Raw genomic sequence first — 21,930 nt, 5'->3', positions numbered from 1 at the left:
GTAACTGCCTACTAAGCAGGCAAGTATTTTTATTCATAACAGGCCGGCCTTTTGGGTGGTGTTTCACTGAGCTAAATGCCGCTAATCTACTCAATTACAAGTGGGTATGTTTAAGGGCTGCTAAAGTGGGTTAGCCTGCACAGTGCATGTAGTCTCTGATGTAAGAAAATGCCTAAACTAGTGTCTGTGTTTCCCAGCAAAATATGGTTTATTTCCCAGCCATTTCTCAACCTCCTTTTGCTCCTAATCACAAGTCAGTCACAAAACCCTACCAGTTATATTGATAAAGGTATTAAAATGGTGGGGAAAACAAAAGGTCATACACTGGACCACCTCCCCCTCCCGCTCTAACATGAAAAAAAGCAGCATTAGAAAACACATTTCTTGGAACTCAGCAGACAGACAGAACTTAAGCTAGCCCAAGAATGCAGTATTACCGATTTGTAATGATATCATCCCAGATGTTCATAGGATCCATTTTAGCATCTGGATATCTGCTTGTCCAAATTCGGAGAAGTCTCTTAAGGGAAGCCTCTGAAGCTAAGTTACCTAGAAATCAATTAAGAACACTTCAGATGCATCTAAAGCCAAACAGCATGAAAAAGGGCTAAACAAAACATAGTCTAACGTTCAAACCAGAAAACTGCAATTAAGCAATCCACCTGCATTTCTAGGCTTGCACTAAATACATTACTTCGTGATCATACTGCTTTTGTTTATTGCTGGAGCACAGGAGATGCAATAAGGACATCACTGTCAACTGTCACTGGAGATTACCACTGGGTAGGTTCCTTTTCACAAAGGAACATGCTGGAATATAGTGGAACTGTTAACTAAATTTAATATATAATTTGGTTTATGTGCATAAATTTGTACTTCATGCCTACCTCAGTATCTATAACTTATATACCCCACCCATCTTTTATCTCTGCTAAACACTAGTTATTATCAAAAGTTACTCCAACAAAAATAAATTTAGTTTAAAACTACTACTTACACTTCTAAAAGAGATACTCTACTCTTATCACAAGAGCTATGCTAATAAAACTTTGCAATAGAACACAGAATTATCTTCAAGCCTATCTTACAGAACTGTAATAGTTCTTCCTGTCAAGAAGACAGTAAGAAGTCATTCCAGACTTATCCTTTTTCAAACAGGAGTTCAGAAATTCAAAGTTCAGGAAACCATGATCATTTAACGCTATGAAAGGAAAATCATTTGAGAAAAAAAAAAATCTTTACTTCTCTTGGTCATAAAATTGATGAAATCCTGTATTTCTGTCAGAGCTTGTACAGACTGCAGTTTGGTCATTCGACTTTGATATAACAAAGAATCAATACTGGAATAGCTCTGCAAAGAAAGGGAGAGAATGAAAGATTTCATAGACAGAATTTTACAACAGGGTTCTATTCAGTGCTCTACAAACTACTGATCTGATGCTGCTATATATTATGCTTTAGAACCCAATCTCTTAAAAGTAATTTAGTAGCCTGTAATCAGAGAGCAACTCTGCTTTGGACAAGTGTAGAGGCATATTCCAGCTACAATTCCTATCCTAGGTTTTATCAAGGTCCTACAGTATAATTAAACTTTGGTAATGGATGGAACTTGTAACTTTTCAATGCAGTACTCTCTTTGCAAGTTTGTTCTGGGGACAGGAGGCTTCTGAAAAGATGAATGAAATAAAATTTTTATTGTCTGCACAAGCAATTATTCTGAAAAATGTCTAAAAGATGAAATCAGCAGGACAAAACAAATATAAATGGGAGGATGCACTCCACTGGCTCACTCATCTCTCATCGTTGCAAGCAGTGAATTCAAAAGAAGTTCTGTCATATGATATGGGAGGCACCTAGATGTCATTCTACTTGAGCAAGTGTTTCTCTTGCGAGTGTAATCTAGCGGCAGCAATAGCAACAACAGTTTAATTGTTTTACAGAAGAATCATACCAGAGATAGAAGAGATTTTTACCTGCATGAAGATCTGCATGCCATTGCTAATGTAATATTTGGCTCTGTCAAAATCATCTTGCAGGATGTAAAGGAGACTAAGCTCTTGGCTGTAATGCATTTCTATAATGGTTTTCTTCTGTTCTGTCTTCATTGCATCATCAATAAATGTTAGCAAAGTCTGGTCATTTTCCCCACTGAGCAGTAACTTCAACTTACTGCGGATTATATAGGGCAGATATGTCTCCTGCAAGGTGAAAATACAGTCCTTATTTCCAGGAATGGAATATTAAATGATCAGTTTTTATGTTCTCAGTGGCAGATCAAATAAATATAAAAGTATTTTCAATGGTTTTCTTAAATGTTTTCCCAAATCACAGCAGCCTTTTCTGATAGCTCAAGAAGTTGTCAGCAAACTCTACTAGTTTCGAAACCAGCATTTGGTAACTCAAAAGAGGGAACAAATAAAAGCGAAAAACGCAACAAAAAGACTGCAAAAAGAAAAAGGTGATCATAAAGCTGGTCCTATATGATCAGCCATAGACTCAACATAAAATTAAAAGTATTTGATTCAATTATTTTCATGCATCAGACTCTCTGCTAACTTCCATACTAGAGTAACCCAAATAATGCAGTTGATTTTCAGCCACAATCTCAATACTGTCTGACATTCCTGCAGAGATAAAAAATGGTGCAGTATCAATGAAGTGACTTCTAAAAACCTGGAAAAATGGATCATTCCATGTTTTGCTTAGGTCTGGAGGTTTTCCACTGTCAATATTAACAGTAGCACAATACTCCAGAGCCTTCCAATTTGTGAGGTGGTCATAGCATTCCAGAGATGCAAGCTCCCAGAAGTCTTTCTCCGCTTCTGCTGGCTCTCCGTCTTGCCAGTCTTCTTTAGAGAGTGCCTAGAGAATGAATTTGCAGGGAAAAAGGGTTCTTAGCAGGACTCTGGCACTTGTTTCAATTCTAAATCACCAGGAACTTAGCTGTAAATTCACTGTCACAAAAATATCTATTCATTTACCAGAGTGCGACAGAAGCATTAAATGAAGAAAATTCAATTGTCAGTATTCATATATAAGTGATTATCAGGTAGATGCCTTTAGTAAACCTGCATTTCTTAAAGACTAAACACTTTAAAAGAAGGTTAGAGATCCTCCTTCCTTTTTACCCACTATAACTCATGCCACGAACACATGCAATTTGCTCTCTTGGGGTTGTAGTTTGCCCATGGTGTTTTACTTGTCTGCCTAGATAATTGCACATGTGCAGCTTTGTAACAAACATTAAGAAAAGCACCACATTTAATGCTCTGCTGTGACTGCTCATCTGTTACCAATGTCTTTACAGACTGAACCATCAACCACATAAAACACATGGACATTTTAAACTATACATGTTGCCTCTCAAAATGTTTAATTGTGGGTTGTTAGTTTTAAGTCATGAGAGATTTATGAAACAAAAGAATCTTGCTGTCATTTTACCTCATCATAACATCGAGCTGCTTCAGCATAATCACTCCTTGCTTCTGCCAACAACGCTTTCTGTGTAATTTCCTTAGTCCCAATCTTACCACTGAAAATGCCACGAAGAACATCATAATCCCCAAGAGATCGGTAGAGTCTAGAGAAATTGAAGAGAGAAATCTTTTAATTACTTGAACAGATATATAATAATGCAAACAGAAGCTTTTAAAAAAAATAGTAATTCAATAAGCAGTAATACTACTATAGTTGGTAATAGAAAATTAAAAAAAGATAATTTGTTATGTAGCATCTGAAATATATACTTAACTACATAAATTTCACCTTTAAGGTTTAATATCTGAATTGTGGAAACTCCTGCAGCTGAAAAGCCATGAACAAGATGTTTTTCAGCAGTCTGATAGCATCATCAGAGTGCACAGCTGTTAAGTGTAACTGCTTTCACAGAAAAATAGTAATTAACTGAAAAGCAATTAAAAGCATATCCAATTCTAAAAAAGTTGGGTTACTGAGTCTAAAAAGGAAATCACATAAGCCATAAAGGCAGAGTTCTTCAAAAGGCAAATCTGAATGGGAGTAACTTGTCAGAAACAAGAATTTACTTGGCAAGTTCAATCCATCTGATCATATCTGGGGGAAGCTCTGTCCTTCCACGCATCCGTTTGGATGGGGGCTCCTCCGCAGGGGACAGAGCCATCAGGGCATGCTCCAGAAGGAGGATGCCCACAGGCTGCTGCAAACTTGCAAGGCAGCTCGTGCTCACATTAGCTGAATCCAGTTCTAGTAGTGCTCTGTGCTGGTAACTCATTTCCTGTAAAATAAAACAAAACAACAGGTGTCTATTTGCTGTAAAACTATACTGATTGTTACCTCCTACAGATCAATTATTTGGTATCCCTTTCCTTAAAGTGCAAGTTTTGGAAATAAGCCATTAGAACTTCCTGACTCTGGAAAATCTGTCCCTTCTGTGCTGTTGCTCTTTGGACAGAGAACAGGACAGAATAACCCCATATACTTTGCCTCCAGGACATGGGACAACCACAGGCCATTCACTTTAGAGTTGGACTAGATGATCCCTCTGGGTCCCTTCCAACTCAGAATATTCTGTGATTCTGAAACTCTCTGGACACAATCACAAAGAAAGTGGGGCAGAAGTAGATGGACACACTGACAGCCTGAATTTTTCCTTCTGTTTGTTGGCAGGACTGTGCCTGCTACACAGCAGCTGTGTTTCACTTAACCTATTCAGTGGTGTGTTCCTGCCGTAAGCCAAAGGCAGGATTAACCACACAGTCTCCTCTGAGCTGGAGGCTTTCTATCCACACACTTAGCCAGTTTTAGCATATCACAGTTTCCTGTTAGACTCATCTAGTACTGTGCTCATCTGCTCCTGCCTGATTTAAAGACATGACAATATTTCTAGCACATCTTTATTGTATTTAACATTAGTCCAGCTACAGACTAACCTCATTTTCAGGGATAAACATTTTTGTTTACTTGAAGATTTTCTAAATTACTTAAATCACTATTCTAAATACACATAAAATATCAAGAAAGTAGTGTGTTATTAAAGCCAGTGTTGGGCTTTTTTTCTTTTTCTTTTTTTTTGTCCCACTTAAGAATGTAAAGAAAAGTTGCAATAGTATCTTAAACAAACAGGAAGAAAAAAATCCACAACACAGAAGAGAGGGAGTATAACTTTGATTAAAAGAAACAAAACCAAGTTTTAGAAAACAAAAATGAAAGTTTGATTCTTGCAACACAGCACGTTCAAGAATACTATGTGAAAGGAAAACAGTATTTGGAAATTGCAACAGGAGACTGAGAATAACCAGGCTACACTTCTTTGATAAATGACAACCACCACAAAAACTACAGAATAGGCACCTGGCATAAGCAAATTCTTGACACAATTTGTATAGCTGAGACTCTCACACTAACAAATTTGTACTCAATAAAAAAAAAAAAAAGGAAAAAGACATAGCTTCTTCTGGCTTCCTGAGTTACAGACCAGGCAGATCCCAAAGAGGAGTTAGCATATACATTTCACCTACTATTCAGGCAATTTCAATTAGCTGCACACAAGCCCACGACACTCCTGTGTAGAGGCACACATCCCTTGACAGCCAGATTTTAGGGGTTACGTCAGGAACACAGTGTCAACTGCACAATCTGAAAACTCAAAACCAACTTTGCTAAGGTAAAACCAAACTCCCTTTCTCTTAGCACAGGAGGAAGTGTAAGAACTGTGCAAATATAATGGTATGTCCAAAGAATGAATACCCTCCCAAACTCAAAATTCACAAACACAGTCCCACATCAAAGGAGGTGTCTTTCTATTTAGTACATTTTGGTGGCTATTTGATCACTTATCTTCTGAAAGCAGATGGAATGCTCCCTGCTCCATATGCAACATGCTCTGTCTTTCCTTGCACCACATGTTCAAAGATTAGGGTGAATGGCATTGAAGCTGGCCTGACAGCTAAAATATTTACAAGGCAATTATATGATCTTCAGAGGTCAAGTATCTTTATGGAGACTACATAAACATTTGTCATGGAGTTAACTTTTAGTATTTCAGCTGGTTCTTAATCTGTCCTGAAAGTGAATCCCAGAGCTTCATAATCAATTTTAAGATTATATGTGTAGACAAAACCAGCTCTTTTTACCACCAAGTTATTCTCCTGATGGAACGTGAACCTGTAGAAGACTAAAAGTCAAACAGCCAGAAGGAAGCAGCAGTGAATTAGAAGCTTTTCCAAAACCAGCCAGCATTCGTTACAGTGTTGGTATACAGGACATAGAAGCTGTATTTCCAAATGGCCAAGCCACTAGGACAGTCTGTGTGAGCCAAATGGCAGCTTTGACACTCTTGTGCTCTTGTTCACACTCTTCCAGCTCACTCTCTTGATCAATATGAACTCTATTTCCTACTGGGGAAAAGACTTCCTCTCACTGTTATGCAGGATACTCAAATTCACAGGCTGAGGCTTGCCTTCATGTTGCTGTTCTTTTGTTATCAATGAGGATAGCAATAAGATGCTCTTATTGCTCATATTTTTGATGAATTTTAACTTACCTATTTTTTGAGTCTTCATTCTGTGAGTTTTCAGAAAAAAAGTAGCCTAACTCAAAAGTGTTATTAATAGGGTCTAACAGTCAGCATAATTCAACACAAGTAAGATCATCGAGACAGAGAACCAACAAACGCGACGTCAAGAGGGAATATTAACAGATTGCTATTGTGAGACACTGGCTCGGAACATACCAAGACAGCCCAGAAAAATCCCCATAGTATTTGACCTTCTATGCAGCTGCACAGGAAAAAAAAGTAAACAAGAAATTACATTTTTTCAGATGTGTAAATGCAAGCACTAAGACGCAAAGTTTGTCACTGTTTACAAAGCTACTCCAAACTAGTTTGTCCTGTATTAGGAATGACATCTACTGTCACAGAGTATTTAAATTTCCATAACAAAAAATAAGCCACTAGCTGCCACTTAAAAAAAGATTCTTTTGAGAGCTAAGAATCAGACACAATCTTAAGATCAACACAGTTGACAAGAACCACTGAATACAGTGACAATGAGTATGTAACAGGTGCTTGGACAAGTTTATCTCCCTGAAAACTGGATTAAAAGATGAAATTCACAGTCTATTCCAGGTCAGTATATTCTCATAGCAGAAAGGCTTGTGTTTCTTTTCCAGTGAAACAACTGTGGTGCACCCACTCACCCTTTGGTGGGAGTGAGTCCTTCCCTCTTTACTGAAAATCCCCAGACAACTACTTCAGGGTACTAATTGGAAAAAATAGGCAAGAGAGGCTAACAACAAACAGTCTGGCAGCTACTGATATCCTCAAGACATCAAAGAATTCCTCAGTAAGCACTTCCTAGAAACAGGAAGATAAGCATGTGACACCCACACAGCCCTTTCAATTGTTCTCAATTCTCATGTCAATTGAAATGGCTTTCATTTAAAATCAAATCTCTTCTTGTTACTGATGCAATTAAAACATTAAAAGGTGACTCAAACTCTACAGATTCCGTAGAAACCTTGAAAAATCAGTCCAGAGGCACTAATTACCTTGTTCACCTTAACAAGTGTCACTTGAAATATCCATCTGGTTAACAATTCTCTTTCCATCTCTGTCTACACTTCAATGACAGTACTTGACCTTCACCATCACTGGGTTTATCACATACTCAAAAGACACTACATTCAGTTACTTTCATGCCATATAGTAGAGTTTACCTGGATGCATGCAATGAATGGTGGAAAGTATGACAGGCTTGTACTGAGGAAATTATTGAAGTCATTCAGCAGCTTCTGGACAATGGTGTTTTTCTCAGAAGGATTTTTAGATGTTTCTACTTCATGAAAAATTCCACTAAACAAACTGCTGAAAAGCTGCTTGGCAAATGTTGGATCTTTCTGTAAATTACAACAAAAGCAGTAAGGTCACTGAATTTTGCTGTGAAAAAAGTAGACTAATAAATAAAATTAAAAGATATGATCCACCTCATACCTAATCCCTATACGGATAGTCTTTGTGAGTGGACTAGTTAGTCCAGCCATATAATAGAAGAGAAATGGTTGTTTTGTTGCTGTACAGTGAGATGCCCTTTGCAATAATGCCTGTAAAGACCACCACCAACTGGTTTCTCAAGTAGAGGAACCCAGAGGCAATGGACAAGAGCTGATGTATCAGGTCCTCAGTGTTTGACTCAGCTGCGGCAAGCTAGAAGGCCTCTTCTGTCATCACTGCAGGAGCACAGGGGGAGGAGAAACAGTCCCTCAAAACAGACTTTTGAAATGTGTATCTTACTGCTCAACTACAAAACAATAAACTGGTATTAGAAGCAGTTGCCCAAGTACATGCCATTTTCCCTATAGGAACAGAAAACTTCACAAATGACCTTTGAATAGCAGACAGACCTGGGCAAGGCCCTGCAGAGGGGCAATGAGACTGCAGTATTCAATCTGGATGTCAGGAAGGTCTCCTACTCGGTAACTCCTATACAAAGTAACGTGGGCATCATACTTCATCTTCAGCTCAGATTTCATCTCCTGAAATGCAATGCTCATGTTAACAAATAATAATCATATTACTTAGAAAGAGCAGTATAAAGACAAGACAAAATAAGCAAGAGCATCTCTAAAGTGTTTTATAAACTTTTGCCATGCTTAATAGACAAATACATCTTCTGTAAAGCTGTAATAAGGTTAAACTCAAAATTAGCTTAGTCAGTTAAAAATGCCAAACCACGACACTTGTTCATAGACTTCCTTCAGCCATTAACTTTTAATATTTAATTCAGTTTTGGGCTCTGCACTCCAAGAAAGACATTGAGGTGCTGGAGTGTGTCCAAATGAACAACAACAGAGCTGGTGAAGAGACTGGAGCACAGGTTTCACGAGCAACAGCTGAGGAAGCTGGGATTGTTTAGACTGGAGAAAAGAAGGCTCAGGCTTATCATTCTCTACAACTACCTGAGGGGAGGTTGTAGCGAGGTGGGGGTCAGTATCTTTTCCCAAGACAATCAACAGGACAAGCTGTCCCAGAAGAGGTATTAGATGTTACGAAAAATTTTTTCACTGAAAGGGTGCTCAGGCATTGGAAAAAGCTGTCCAGGGAAGTGGTAGAAACATCACCATTGGAAGTGCTTAAAAGATGTGCATGTAGCACTTGATGACATGGTTTAGTGGTGAACACGGTGGTGCTGAGTTAATGGTTGGACTTGATGATCTTAGAGGTCTTTTCCAACCTTAACAATTCTATGATTCTAGTAAAACCTAAACCAAACTGTAATAAAACTGTTGCAAACTGCAGTTCTTAAACAGCTCTCCTGCCTTTTGCTAGGGCTTAAAGGAATAATTTTAAATTGAACAAGAGCCACTACCAAATACAAACAAAACCTATCTCTTCCTCCTGCTTTCTTCTTCTTCACAGCACATTATAAGGAAATAATCAGTAAGTTTAGAGGCTGGGTTTTTATTTTTAACTACCACCATTACCAATTAAATCAGTAGGCAATGGGTGGATATAAACATCGGTAAAAGGGAAGACACAAAGAAGGAAGCTTGGAAGATTTTTTTCTTTTCTGTAAACTCCTCATAATTTTGCTGTTTGAGGTAATTTTTCTGCTACAGAACTTTAAAGGGATGATTTTCAGAAACCTTTCAAGAGAAATATGCTATTTGGAAATTAGGACTTTGCTGAAGCTATTTCCAAATCCTCTCTTGCTCAGGATCTAATTTTTCCTGGCTTGTCCTATATAGTATTAATGTAAACCATAGAGATCCATGTGTGTTTATGTGCAACAAAGCTCTTGAAAAGTTTAAGGGATCCTGAGAGCATTCATAGTCTCCTCTGGTCTTTTACTGTGGAATATCACAGGTGGTTTTGTTGGCTGTATTTTGGACTGCCATACAGAACGCGTTTACAGGTCCTCTATTGCGTGGTGGGAGGAAACTGTAGTTTTAGCCTGCAAGTAAACACAAATTGGCTAAAATAGGTGTTTGTGTGGTTCCTCCAGACATAAGTTCTGTTTACACAGTTGTCTGCATCTGCAAAGAATCACAAGAGTGTCTCAAACTGGTAGGTCTTTATCCTGGATTCCTTTGCTTTTCGTCTAACTGCTATCATTTTTGGACAATAACGTATGCTATTTTTAGTAACAGGAACCTCTGAAAAACTGTTACAGAGCTTAAAAATACTTAGATTTATTGTAAGTACATAACACAACCAGGAAACCCACAAAGTAGTAAGTTTCTGGCCTTGATAAATACACAGCAAATGATTATTACTGACATTCCTTCAGGTTAAAAGTTCAAAACAGTTCTGGTCAGTCCATCAGCTGTACCACGTTTTTGAGTTCGTGTTCAGACTCTGGATAATTTCTGCAACTATTATAATATCTCCAACTATTTCTGCAGCATATTGCAGCTTCAAGGCCCCCAGTTTCCAGACAACTGTAAAGGTTTCCCATAGCTGTTAGGGACTCCATCACGTAGAATCACTTCATGCACATTAAGGAGTAGACTGGAAGTGTCACCATTCACCTCTTTTCTCACTCATGCTAAGTAACATCATTTAGCTTTAAGCATGCATGTAGCATGATTTCCAAACCAAACCTTTTAAAGCTCATGAAGTAGAAACCAGTACCTTACATCTACCCTTTCCTCACAGAGTTACCACTAGAGAAGAAGCAAGACACTGCAGACAACAATGAGACGTAAAGTTTTAAACTTATTTGGATTGACAAACCTTTTCTCTTTTCTGTTCAGCCAGACTTTTTCTAGCATAAATCAGACTGAGTTTGTCTTGGTCCTTCAAGAAACGTCTCCGCAGCCTTAGAATTTCAGCTCGTTCTTCTATACCTAGAGAACATACGACCATGTCCTTTCTCAAGCAAACTTCACAGTTAAGGCAAGAGCACCATATAATAACAAACATCACCTTTGTATTTGTTAGTTTACCAACTAGTCTCCTAAGTTTCCTATCCAGCAACTCAGTGTATGGCCTTTCAACAAGACAGCAAATGAAAACAAATTAAATTGCTCTGAGAAGAAGAGGTAATAAGCATTTATATAGACACTGCAAGCACGTAGAGGAGATAAAAAAGTCAAACTATTGCACTGGGAGAGGCAATTAAACTCATGAACAAATATGCCCCATACAATAGATTTATTTTAAGTTCTCAAAAGCAAGTATGGCATTTGCACTGTATTCCATAAAGTATGTACCTCCCTACATAAGAGGTGCTAAATATATTCAAAGATTGGGTAACAATAGTATAATACAATACTTTTAAAGTTATGATTACAGAACTGACACTGGATCAACTCCTGCTCAGGACAGTCATGGAGAAAGACCACTTAAAAGACTGTTCACTTCAGTCCATTTCCGAGGAAAGCAGAGTGAGCAAACAAAAATATACCACCAAAAATAGTATTTTCCTGGTAGAAGACCAGAAATTGACTGGAAGGTAGACTGCTCTCTCTATTTCTGTAGTTCAGCACGGTCCATTCAAAACTGCCTGGAAACACCTCTCAGGTGTTGAAAAGGTTGATCTTTACAGATCTTTGCCTGAACTCCTGATCCCATCCTTTCTGTCAAAATTTTGATGACAAAGTACTGAAAGGTTAAACAGGAAGAAGGAGCCTAAGCCACTCCAAAACACTACTGAAAATTTTCAGTTATTGGCTGTGTGGATGAAGGAGCATTCTCAGAAAAAAAGCAAGTAATTATAATGACAGATTGCAGTATGTTGCAGATCACGTGAGCATATCTGAAATGGTTTGGAAAAATACATTTAAAGAGATCTCATCTTCAAAGAGATACGCAATTAAATATAAAACAGAAGGGACAGAATTGTCTGACATTCATGCTACGATCATCTTAGGGAGAGATAGGAATACAGAGATCACACTGGCTGGTTTCATATCCTCTTAGTTCTTTCATCTAGCAACATGCAATTTTACAATTCCTAGCACAATCCTAGATTTCTGCCATAGATTATGTTTGGAAACAAAATCTCTCAAGATGAATCTCCATGAGAATGTCTCAAAGATAACAGACTGCCAGCCAAATGACTGACAAAAATGGTTTACAGAAATTGCACTTAGATAAGGCTTACAAACCTTTAGTTTTGCCGTCCACCTCAACTCCAGGCAAACTCAACCTTTTTTTCCGAAATCCGGCCCCACTGCTTTAAAGGTTCCTTGTTTAAATTTTTCACTCCGTTTGCTAACCAACAGCATGGATGAAGATAAGGATTCAGAGGATGAAGGAACTGCATACTCTGCCAGTGTGTCAATGCTGCTTCCAGTTAGCCAATTAAAAGAACTTCTACCACCTACAAGAAAAAATTGCAAGAAAGCTGTAACATACTCACATATAAATTAAGTGAAACTATTTATGAAGCAGGTAATTTTTCTCTCCGCAAAATATAATTCCCAGTGTTTTTGTGCAGAACAGATTTCAAGCTGTTAGGTAAGAAACAAATTTCTTTTACATTAGGCTGAACATAAAATATGCATGAGACTAAAAATATGTGATTTTTTTCTCATAACACACAAAAGAAGTCCTTGAAAACACAGTATTAAATGTATTTACACTTTTACATTAAAAATTCATACGTGACATGAACTAAATCATTCCTACAGCAAACAAGAAAATTTCAGAAGACACCAGTCTGGACTTACTGGCATGCTGCGTAGGTGTAAATTCATACTGCCGTTGGGTAGCCCTCACTTGACCGCCGACTGACCCAGAAGCAGAAAGGGATCTTTCTTGTGATAAATTCCTGTGGATACTCTGAGAAGCCTGAGTCCCCACAAACATAGGTGTGAGCACGGTACTTCGGTAGCGCCAGCTGGAATCAATTACAAAGTCCTACGAGCAAAGAGAGATTTTTAAGTAGAGTAGTAAGGATGGAGGCTTTTGGCATTCGCTCACTGAGTCAGGATAGCAGAAATTACAGCGTAGAATTTAAAACATCATCCCAGGTACAGGAGCAGAATTTGACAATAAAAATGAAAACCGCAAACACACAGAAGTTCTCCCAAGGTCAGCAAAAAAGCTGACCAAGTCGGACTGGTCAGCTGAGGACTGATTTACACCTCTTGTACTAGCATTCCTGTTTCTTCACAATATTTCTCCAGCTGATGCTGCTTCTCTCCACTACCCTCTTTTTTAGCTATTTCAGTACTCATCAGCTATACTTCGTATATATAATTATTTTAATTAAATATTTCTTTTTTGAAAGGAAAATTATTTCCCCAACAAAATCATCAGACTTCTGATACTGCACATAACTAATGACTGTTGCAGCTGTTAACTAGGGAGTACAAAGCACTTTAAAAAATTTCCTTTATTATGCCATTCTCATCCAAGTGGTAACTACATTAAAGAATAGAATTTGTCACATGGCTGCACACAGAACAAAACATCACAACTCACCTGAAATTTGCATTCAGACAGTGGATGCTCAAATATTTTTCTGGAATAATCTGGGCTCTTGCTAGTCATTTCAAGCAGAAAATTTGTGATTAGACTCAAGTACTGTGTTTCAATCTTGGTGGAATATAAAGAATTTAACAATGACAGCATGCGATCAAGAGTATTTGTCGGTAACCTTGTCTCCTCACTCCAAAAATTCCTAACAATTAATCTGTAAGGCAAGGAATAAAGTTATTCTTGGTTATCTGCAAATAGAAAAAAACAACACTTCTAAAAAAGTCAAGTTAAAAATAACAACAACAACCAAGCAAACACAAACACCAACACAATAAGATTTTAAAGCCTTCAACTAACACTTTCATACCATGGATCTTTCACTGAGTTACACCAAATTCCTCTTTTATCTACTATGCTCTGTGCCTGATATCAAAGGTTTACTCTGAAAAAATTATTTCTGTCAAATTGTTTTCCTCTTGAGAATTGCAGTGGGTAGATAAGCACACAGATATTCCATTTTAACCTTTTGTTTCACCAAAAGAAATTTTAAAAATCCAGCATCCTCCAACATTTAATCTATTGTTGTGTGTTTGTGTATAGCAAGGTCCTCCTTGTTCAAAAACTCTAGAACGTTAATGCAGAATTAGGTTTGACATAGTGAAACAACTTCCCTACGGCTCAGAAGTTTGTTCAAATGCTCTGTGCTTCACTTACATTTGGTGTAACACTATGGGACACAATTTTATAAACTAACTTATTGGAAGAAAAGGAAATAGTGTTATCTCACACTGTTACTCTATACTGAAATGCTTAGAAAACCTCTGAGGATCAACTCCTGCTATAGACAAAGTAAGAGCAAGGTAGGTATTTGTTATTTCAGAGAGTTAACACAGCACTTTACTTACTGCAGTTCAGCATTCTCATCAATTAGTCCTTGAAGCAGCATTTCTTTTGCCACTTTGAGTATTTCCTTAGAATCATCATCTGCTTGACTTTCTGGATCACTGATGGTAGGAGGAAAATATTTCTTAGTGACTTCTCTCAAACAATCCATAGCAAGATAAGAGGATGAAGATGGTGCAGAAAAAAGGAGGAATATGCCCTTCTCATAAAAATCTCAACTTGGCATGACAACACTGCATTTTTTTCATAACATGAGGTCTTCATTGCCTTAAATTCCTTGTATCTCCACTACTTATAAAAGAAATAATCAGAAAGCTAAATAATATGTTGGGTATTTGTTATAAAGGCCAAACAGAAGTAATTCTGAGTTTGCAAGGTTGAAACTGAAAAAAAGGCAGAGAATTTGCTTTTCTGAAGTGATGCTGGAGTAAAAATTGCCTGCACTTTTCCTTCACAGTAACTGTCCATTCAAATAGTTATTTTGGGGAAAAGCACATAATAAAATCCAACTAAGTCAGATGATTCAACAGCAACCTGCTGGTCAAACTGAGAACATGCCCGTTCCCTATTCTAAGGGGTCAAACAGAAAGAACATTTTTACACTGCTAGATTGAAGGGACTGAGATCATGCCAAAGTACCTCAATACATTTTCTACCTACAAGTAAATTTCTTTAGTGTATAATTTTTACTAGTTACAAATTCTGGCAACAAGAAAAAAAGTGGGAGCATCAAAGCTAAGATCTCTTATGCCATCAGCTGCAGTGATACAACATCCTAGTCCTCGGCTAAAGTCCAGGTCCAAGTATTTATCCCTTAGTGGATGTGCTAAAATTGCCACCAAAGGCCAAATCCACTCAGGCAAATCCCAGGCTCTATTTTAATGAGAACTGGAAAAATCCTGCACTGAGGGACATGAAGTTGGAAGACTGTTACAAACACTTTCACTCTGCCTGTGCCAAATCACTGAAAGACAACATCTGCAGTGAATACACACCTGTAATTATCATAAATCCACATCAGAATATCATACATGCGCTGGCGACATATTACAGAAGGGTGAGAAATGAACCCTGTCACTCCAGGAAGAAGCTCTTTAAGTTCTAGCGGTTTTAGTTTAGCCAACATCTTGTACACTATGTCCAAACAAACCCTTTGTCTTTCATCATCCCTAAAAGGAGAGGGGAAAAAAGAACAGGTACATTGCTTTTCTCTTCAATCCTACACACAGAACCAGAAGATCAGCTTACATTTTAGCAGTGATATTTGGTTTTGCATAAAGGGTTTTAGGTAAATACTTTTGAGTTCAACCTGAGAGTAAGAATACAACTAAACAAATTCATAGTACAAAAATTTACATCCCAGTGGTGTTTCACCACAATGCTACTTAGGGGCTTTTCTTTGGTTTTCACAGTGAGCTAACCTCATACTTAACTCCCAGATTATATTAGCTCAAATGAAAGAGCAGTGACCAAAAAGTGAATGTGAATTGTAAATACTTCCAAATGTAAAAATGCTGTAGCCAGAGCAGAAAATATTATCAAGAAGTTTGGAATATGCACTGTAATCACATGATCACTTACCTATGATTCATGATCTGGATAAAGTCTTTACTCTTTAACTGCAAGTGGAGATCAGGAACTTCTTCAGCCCGGCACATTATTACTTCCAGACAATAGGTTTTCATCACACCATGAAGTTTGGGTATCAAAAAGAATATTGCATTCATAAACCTTAACACAAACATGCCCACAAAGAAGAGCAAGTTATTTTCTATTGTTCCTCTAGATCTATAATCAACATACCACATAAATCGTGACATACCTGTCAGCAAGAGGTGGAAAATTCTTAACAACTTTATTCAAGCATTGAATAAACTTATCGTGTTGGGTGTTCTGATGTTGTTTTAATTGTCTTACGACACAATCATAAACTGGATCTTCAAGTACCTGAGAAAGGCAGTAAATCAAGGATACCTATGAAACTCATAACCACCTTAATGACACACAGTTCTACTGCTGTACTGTTTGATTCTACTGCATTTTGCTAGGCAAGATCCATCTGACTCATCATAATATTTATTGTGCTTCATGGTTCCTGTACAGCTCTGCCTGACTGAAACGTGACTGCTGCTTAAATAATAGTTTGTGAACTTCCTTCAACTGGTTTGGAACCCATGTCTTAATTTCAAAATATAAGTTGCTTAGTGTGCTTATATAAATATTAAGCAGTTTCTCATTCAGTACAGAAGATGTCCAATTAATGAACACAAAAAAAAGACTTTTAGTGAAAAGGTGAAAAGTAACAAACAACCTTTAATCAATGTCAAAGAAACAAGCTGTGGATAAGGATAGAATTTGCACCATTTTTGCTCATTTATTCAAAATACTGCTTATAAGGGAACTTGGAAGACCATGAAAGAGAAGACTTCTGAATATTAATGAAATATGCTCTGCAAACTGTGAAAGAATGGCCAGAATGGAATTAGGGAGGGAAAGAAGTAAGACTAGTGGGGAAAGAAGTAAGAATCACAAACTAATACTCCACCAAGCCAATATCTTGGTAATTTTGTCTCCAATAGCAGCTGCAGATAGATACTTAGGGGAAACACATGATCCTGGCTGCAGTTTTGTCCTCCTTTTCTTTCATACAACCCAACATGCATTTGTCCTTAGATCAGGGATCCTGGAGCATACATTGCTGTCTGTTGTTTTTAGAACCCATTCATGACATTTTTTTGTGCATCAATTTGCCTTACTTCTCTTTGAACCTGCTGATCCTACTTACCCCTAGAACCTTTTCTGGCAACAAATTCCAGAAGTTGTGCGAAGAAATATTTCTAGTATATGTCTCAAAATGATTTTTGTGATCATCAAGAACTACCCACAAATTCTAGTACTGTAGGATTTGATTAGTAACAAGTTTGCATTCACCTTATCCACTACCTTTAAAATAACTGGATTCAAAATGAAATATAGTTTAACCTTTACATTTTATATCAAAACTTGCAAGTTATTAAACATCCTCAGACATAGATACTCAAAAGGTAATTCCAAACATCAAAACTTGCCTTTTTTTTCTCTTAAAGAAACCCCAACTTTAAAATGAACCATGCTAGTGCTGCTGGTTGGCAAAAGCCTCAGAAAGAGATCAATCACTGTCAGTTACAAAAGAGCAAGGCAAAAACTTTGCACTTAGTCTGCTCTCATATTCTTTTTACTCTTGAGTTAGCAGTTTAAACCTTTAACTCAATCTGTTGGACAAAGACTGTTGAGTTTCAAATGTTTGGAGCTGAAATGAGTGGTGATATAAAAGATGAACATAAAATTAAGACAGGAATGGTCAAACACACAGCACACTTCACTTACATTTTCTCTCTCAGCAATGTATTGAAGAGTAAGTCCCAACACTTCTGCTGCAGCTGCATAAACTTCTTTATACTTTAGTAAGCCCATGTTGCTGGTCAGAGCTTGAAAATACCTAACACAAAAGGTAGACCTGCTGTAAGACATTACTGCTACTGCAAATTTAAACTGAAACAAAAAACTCACCTAAGCTGCCTAGGGGAACAGTGACTGCTTTTAGAAGAGATGAATACAGCACAATATGGATTTTCCACTTGCAATATCTCAAATCCCTGCTTTGGCAATTCCTGACTTTGTTAATTCCCGTACAATTGCAACCCTGGGGCCTACTATAAAAAAACCTTAGACTCTTCTACATATTTTCCAAAATAAATGTAGTCTGCAATTTGCAGCTAGAAAAGCATTACATCTGACAGACAACAGCAAAAGATGATAAGCAATCCAGCTCCCATACTTCACGCTGATAAATTAAACTTGCTGTCTTTGGCTAAGCTTTTTTCAAAATAATTCAAAAAAACCCTGCATTTCTCACCTGACACGATCTATTTCACACTTCGGGTCAAAGGGTGGCAAATTGTTAGCAAGAACAATTCCCAGCAGCTGAATTCCCACTGAATTGTCCTTTGTCTCAGGGTCTCCACTAGAGAACTTTTCAAATAATAAACTGTTGGATACAAACATAAAAGCAATTATATAGATGAAAACACCAAAATAGACACACCATAAATCACTCATTGTATATGTACACATATACAACCTAACAAACCGGTAGAAAGTAGTAAATATTTAGCTTCAGTGAAGAAGTCTTTGCAAAAAAAAACCCCAACCCCCTAAACAAAACACCCAAACCCTGTCCCACAACAACTAAAAAGAGACTGTAAGCCCACACAAATGCTCAACAAGTTCAGGAGCATGGGAGACAGCAAAAATCTTACTAAGAGTGCACCAATATTCAGTGATAATACCCAAAATGTTAAATAAAACATCTTTGCAGAGATTATTCCTGCTTTTGTTGCTGCTTCTGTAATCCTTTATATGTTTTCCCTGTCTCTCTCCTTGTTGTTTTTCAAATTAATTTACAGTCTTCTGAGAGTTTGGTTCTGAAGTTCTAATGTCAACTCTAGGGACAAAAAGTTTACTATTGCAGCTGAATTTACATTTTCATCTCCTCTGATAATGTTCATTTTTATTTTTTAAATATAGACAAAAGAAAGCAATTGTCCAAACGCTTACCTGTAAGGTATGGAGAGACAGTTCTTCCAACACTCTATAACTGTCTTGATGATTTCCAGATTGTGTCTGAACACAGCTCTTTTCTGGTGAAAGGCATTCTTCATCAAGAACTCAAGCAATCTGTTAGCTAAAATCTCATCCTTAACATTCCCCTACAAAGAATAGCACCAAAATTAAACATAGCAACTCCAACACAAAGACATATACTGTTTTATGAAAGCAAGCAAGTAAACAAGTTATGTTTGAAGTTAATATGTAAAAGAAACAGCGGACTGATGTATAAAATGATTATAAGTGCATAGTAACAAACTCGCTCATTCATTACCAAATGGTCACAATAAATATAAAAGTTAATTTCACATTTCCTTACTTTGGGAGTGGCTACGCTTGTCCAGGAAAGGATTGTAACTACTATTTCCACTACCATATAATGAATCCCTTCACCTCCGTTATTTCCAGAAACAACAAGCTGCAGCAACGGACCAAGCCACTGCTTCGCGTAAGGCCGGAATACCTGTGGATAACAGTAACCTGTTACTCAGTAAACACTGCAGGTAAGACTGCTAAACCAACCTCTCAGTGCTTCACTTAACCTACACAGCAACAATCACAAAAACTATTAAATAAAAAATATCTATAACTACATTTCGCACTTTTGCTTAGAAACCTTTAACCAATTATTCAGAGAGAGTTAGTTATTTTACTAGGGCCCAGACAATATGGCTCTCACACCAAAAACCCTGTCTCTAAAGGACTTGAGAGAGAATGCCATTCATCTACCCTTCCATTTCAGACAGCTTTACTAAGAAACTAGCATTAAATGGGTATAAAGTTTCTTGAATTAATTATGAAATTCTTGGATTTGGAATATTTCAGACAGAAAGAGTATTCTTTAAAATCACTGTATGAAAGAGGTTATCACTGTATGAAATAGACTGAGAATGTTTTACCCAAGAATGTGAGTTAGAAAATGTTTCTTTTCAAGCAGAGACACATTATGCTATCTTATTATCTTTCTGCAACAAGAACATCATTTAGCTCAAAGTGTTTCCATAAGACTCATTTGCGACCATTAATAAAACATTATATTTGCTCCTGCAAAGATGGCAAGTAGAATCAGCCAATACTTCTTGCCTATATCAACGAATAAATTACTTGTAGTTTACAGAAGACACACATTTTGGACACCCTCTACTAAAAGAAGTAGAGTTTGGGAGAAAAAGTATTAATATTACATTCAAAATACTGGCACTATCTTGAATTTTGGCCTATAAAGGTACTCCCTTTTATTAGGACAAACTGCTTAATTTGAATGTCCTAAAGGTCTCAGTTGATGAAGTATTTTACTCTGCAAAAGTTACACAGTTACAACCTCTTACGTTAACAGGAAAAAAATTACCAAAAAATTACTCACATCCTCAGTATTAACAATAAGTTTTGCTATGAAGAGGCGAATATTTAATGGTACTGATGGGTTTCCTAATTTGCCATGCAGAAATTTCATCCAAAGAGGAAGATCTACTGGAACTGTCCCCTGATATTTAAAAGAGATGAGCAAAAATCAAATAACTTTTTTTTTTTGCAACAAACAGGCATATCAAGCCAAAAAGCCCCCAGTTCAAACCACACAGGTTGCACTATAATATAGACAAGAGAATGAATAAGTTAAGAGATTCAATCATGACTCCCTTTTCCCAGTATTATTAGAGTTAAAATGCCAGCTTTTTGGTTAATACTGGCCTCTTCCACTTTGGGTGTGATCTGGTTCCTCTGCATATGTTTAATCAGAGTGGTCATAGAAGCCATACATTCATGTTGGTTGAATTCGTCCATTTCCAATTCCATTTCATCATTTAAAACCATGTATTCTGTGGGCTCCTGTAAAAAAAAAAAAAAGTGTTACTATGAATAATATCAACACTGTATTTCCTTTTAAATGACAATCCTGCCATTAGTCATTCTGATCTTATCTGTGTTTACTGATTTGGCTATACTCTCAGTGGGTGCAACGGGGAATAATACATCAAATGGGTTGCTCAAACAGACACCTCCCAAATATTCGTTCCAGATCTGCACATCTTTGACTTTTTGTGCCAAAAGATGTCAACTTCATGCTACTCCGACTTTATGACCTGCCAGAATAGGTGTGGCAAATGCTGAAAGGAGGAAGAGTTAAGCAGAACCGCACAGAAATTATTTAATTTCATAGCTCAAAGAATACATTCCAAAGAGGGAAAGCCTTATTTTTATGGATGTGTTTTTTTCACACTGCCTAGCATCCACAGCAGCCTTCTTTTGCCACACAGAGCAAATCACAAAAGAAAATTGTTTAGTTAGAAATTACACCACTAGTACACAAAACAGAAGTGTACTTTCTGACTGCTTAACTTCCCTGCAGCTAAAACACCTCCTTGTTCCAAAACATGGGAACAGTTTATCTTTACCAACGTTAACAGCTATTTTGACAGATTAAATCTTCAGTATCTATGATACTTTTACAAGCTTTATGTTTCATAGCAAATGTCTATCCTATCAGTATTGCTGTTGATGAGTCATCTTTTGAATGCAGAAGGAACACCAAGTCTTGGAAGAACAGCATTTAGTGTATCTCACAAGAGCCACAGTTAAATACAAGGTGCTACAACAAAAATAATGAAGTGTTTGATTATTAATTGTATGCAATTGATACAACCAGCTTTGTCAGAGACCAAAAGAAGAGGGAAATGAGGAAAGTGGGTGCCTAACAGCAAAACACAACTGTCAGTGGCTATGCCTGAGAGCAGTCACAAGTCACCTTTTTACAACTCAGGCTGGCCTTCACTCACACTATTCAGCTTTGGAAACCCAAGGTAAGGCATTGCTTTTCTCCAGCTGTAGGCACTGGAGAGAGGCAAAAAGAAAAGTGACTGACAGAAAATAGCTCAAGTCCCCTCCCTCGTCTTCTGGAGGAACCCATTCTCAGTCAGGTAGAACAAATACAAGAGACTAGAGATTTCTCTTTCTCAAACCCAATAAATAAATACATG

At 37.3% G+C, this 21,930-nt stretch overlaps 1 protein-coding gene across 1 annotated transcript in view; it reads right to left on the bottom strand.

Annotated features, from left to right (window-relative positions):
* PRKDC (protein kinase, DNA-activated, catalytic subunit) overlaps nt 1-21,930 on the bottom strand; it is an 84,325-nt gene that overhangs the window by 21,806 nt on the left and 40,589 nt on the right. The window contains 23 exon segments of the mRNA XM_050312341.1: nt 438-549; nt 1,243-1,351; nt 1,974-2,198; nt 2,674-2,862; nt 3,442-3,580; nt 4,044-4,252; nt 7,696-7,875; nt 8,380-8,511; nt 10,712-10,824; nt 12,088-12,135; nt 12,138-12,302; nt 12,652-12,841; nt 13,409-13,619; nt 14,311-14,409; nt 15,304-15,477; nt 15,890-16,039; nt 16,131-16,255; nt 17,675-17,786; nt 18,204-18,335; nt 18,905-19,056; nt 19,275-19,418; nt 20,319-20,438; nt 20,645-20,782. Of these exon segments, the coding sequence (XP_050168298.1) occupies nt 438-549; nt 1,243-1,351; nt 1,974-2,198; nt 2,674-2,862; nt 3,442-3,580; nt 4,044-4,252; nt 7,696-7,875; nt 8,380-8,511; nt 10,712-10,824; nt 12,088-12,135; nt 12,138-12,302; nt 12,652-12,841; nt 13,409-13,619; nt 14,311-14,409; nt 15,304-15,477; nt 15,890-16,039; nt 16,131-16,255; nt 17,675-17,786; nt 18,204-18,335; nt 18,905-19,056; nt 19,275-19,418; nt 20,319-20,438; nt 20,645-20,782 (3,368 nt within the window).

This window comes from Myiozetetes cayanensis, unplaced genomic scaffold, assembly GCF_022539395.1.
Source record: "Myiozetetes cayanensis isolate MyiCay16 unplaced genomic scaffold, myiCay2020 scf1, whole genome shotgun sequence".
In the NCBI taxonomy this organism is placed as follows: domain Eukaryota; kingdom Metazoa; phylum Chordata; class Aves; order Passeriformes; family Tyrannidae; genus Myiozetetes; species Myiozetetes cayanensis.
The sequence above is the reverse complement of the archived record's forward strand: the minus strand, read 5'-3'. Positions and strand labels throughout refer to the sequence as shown.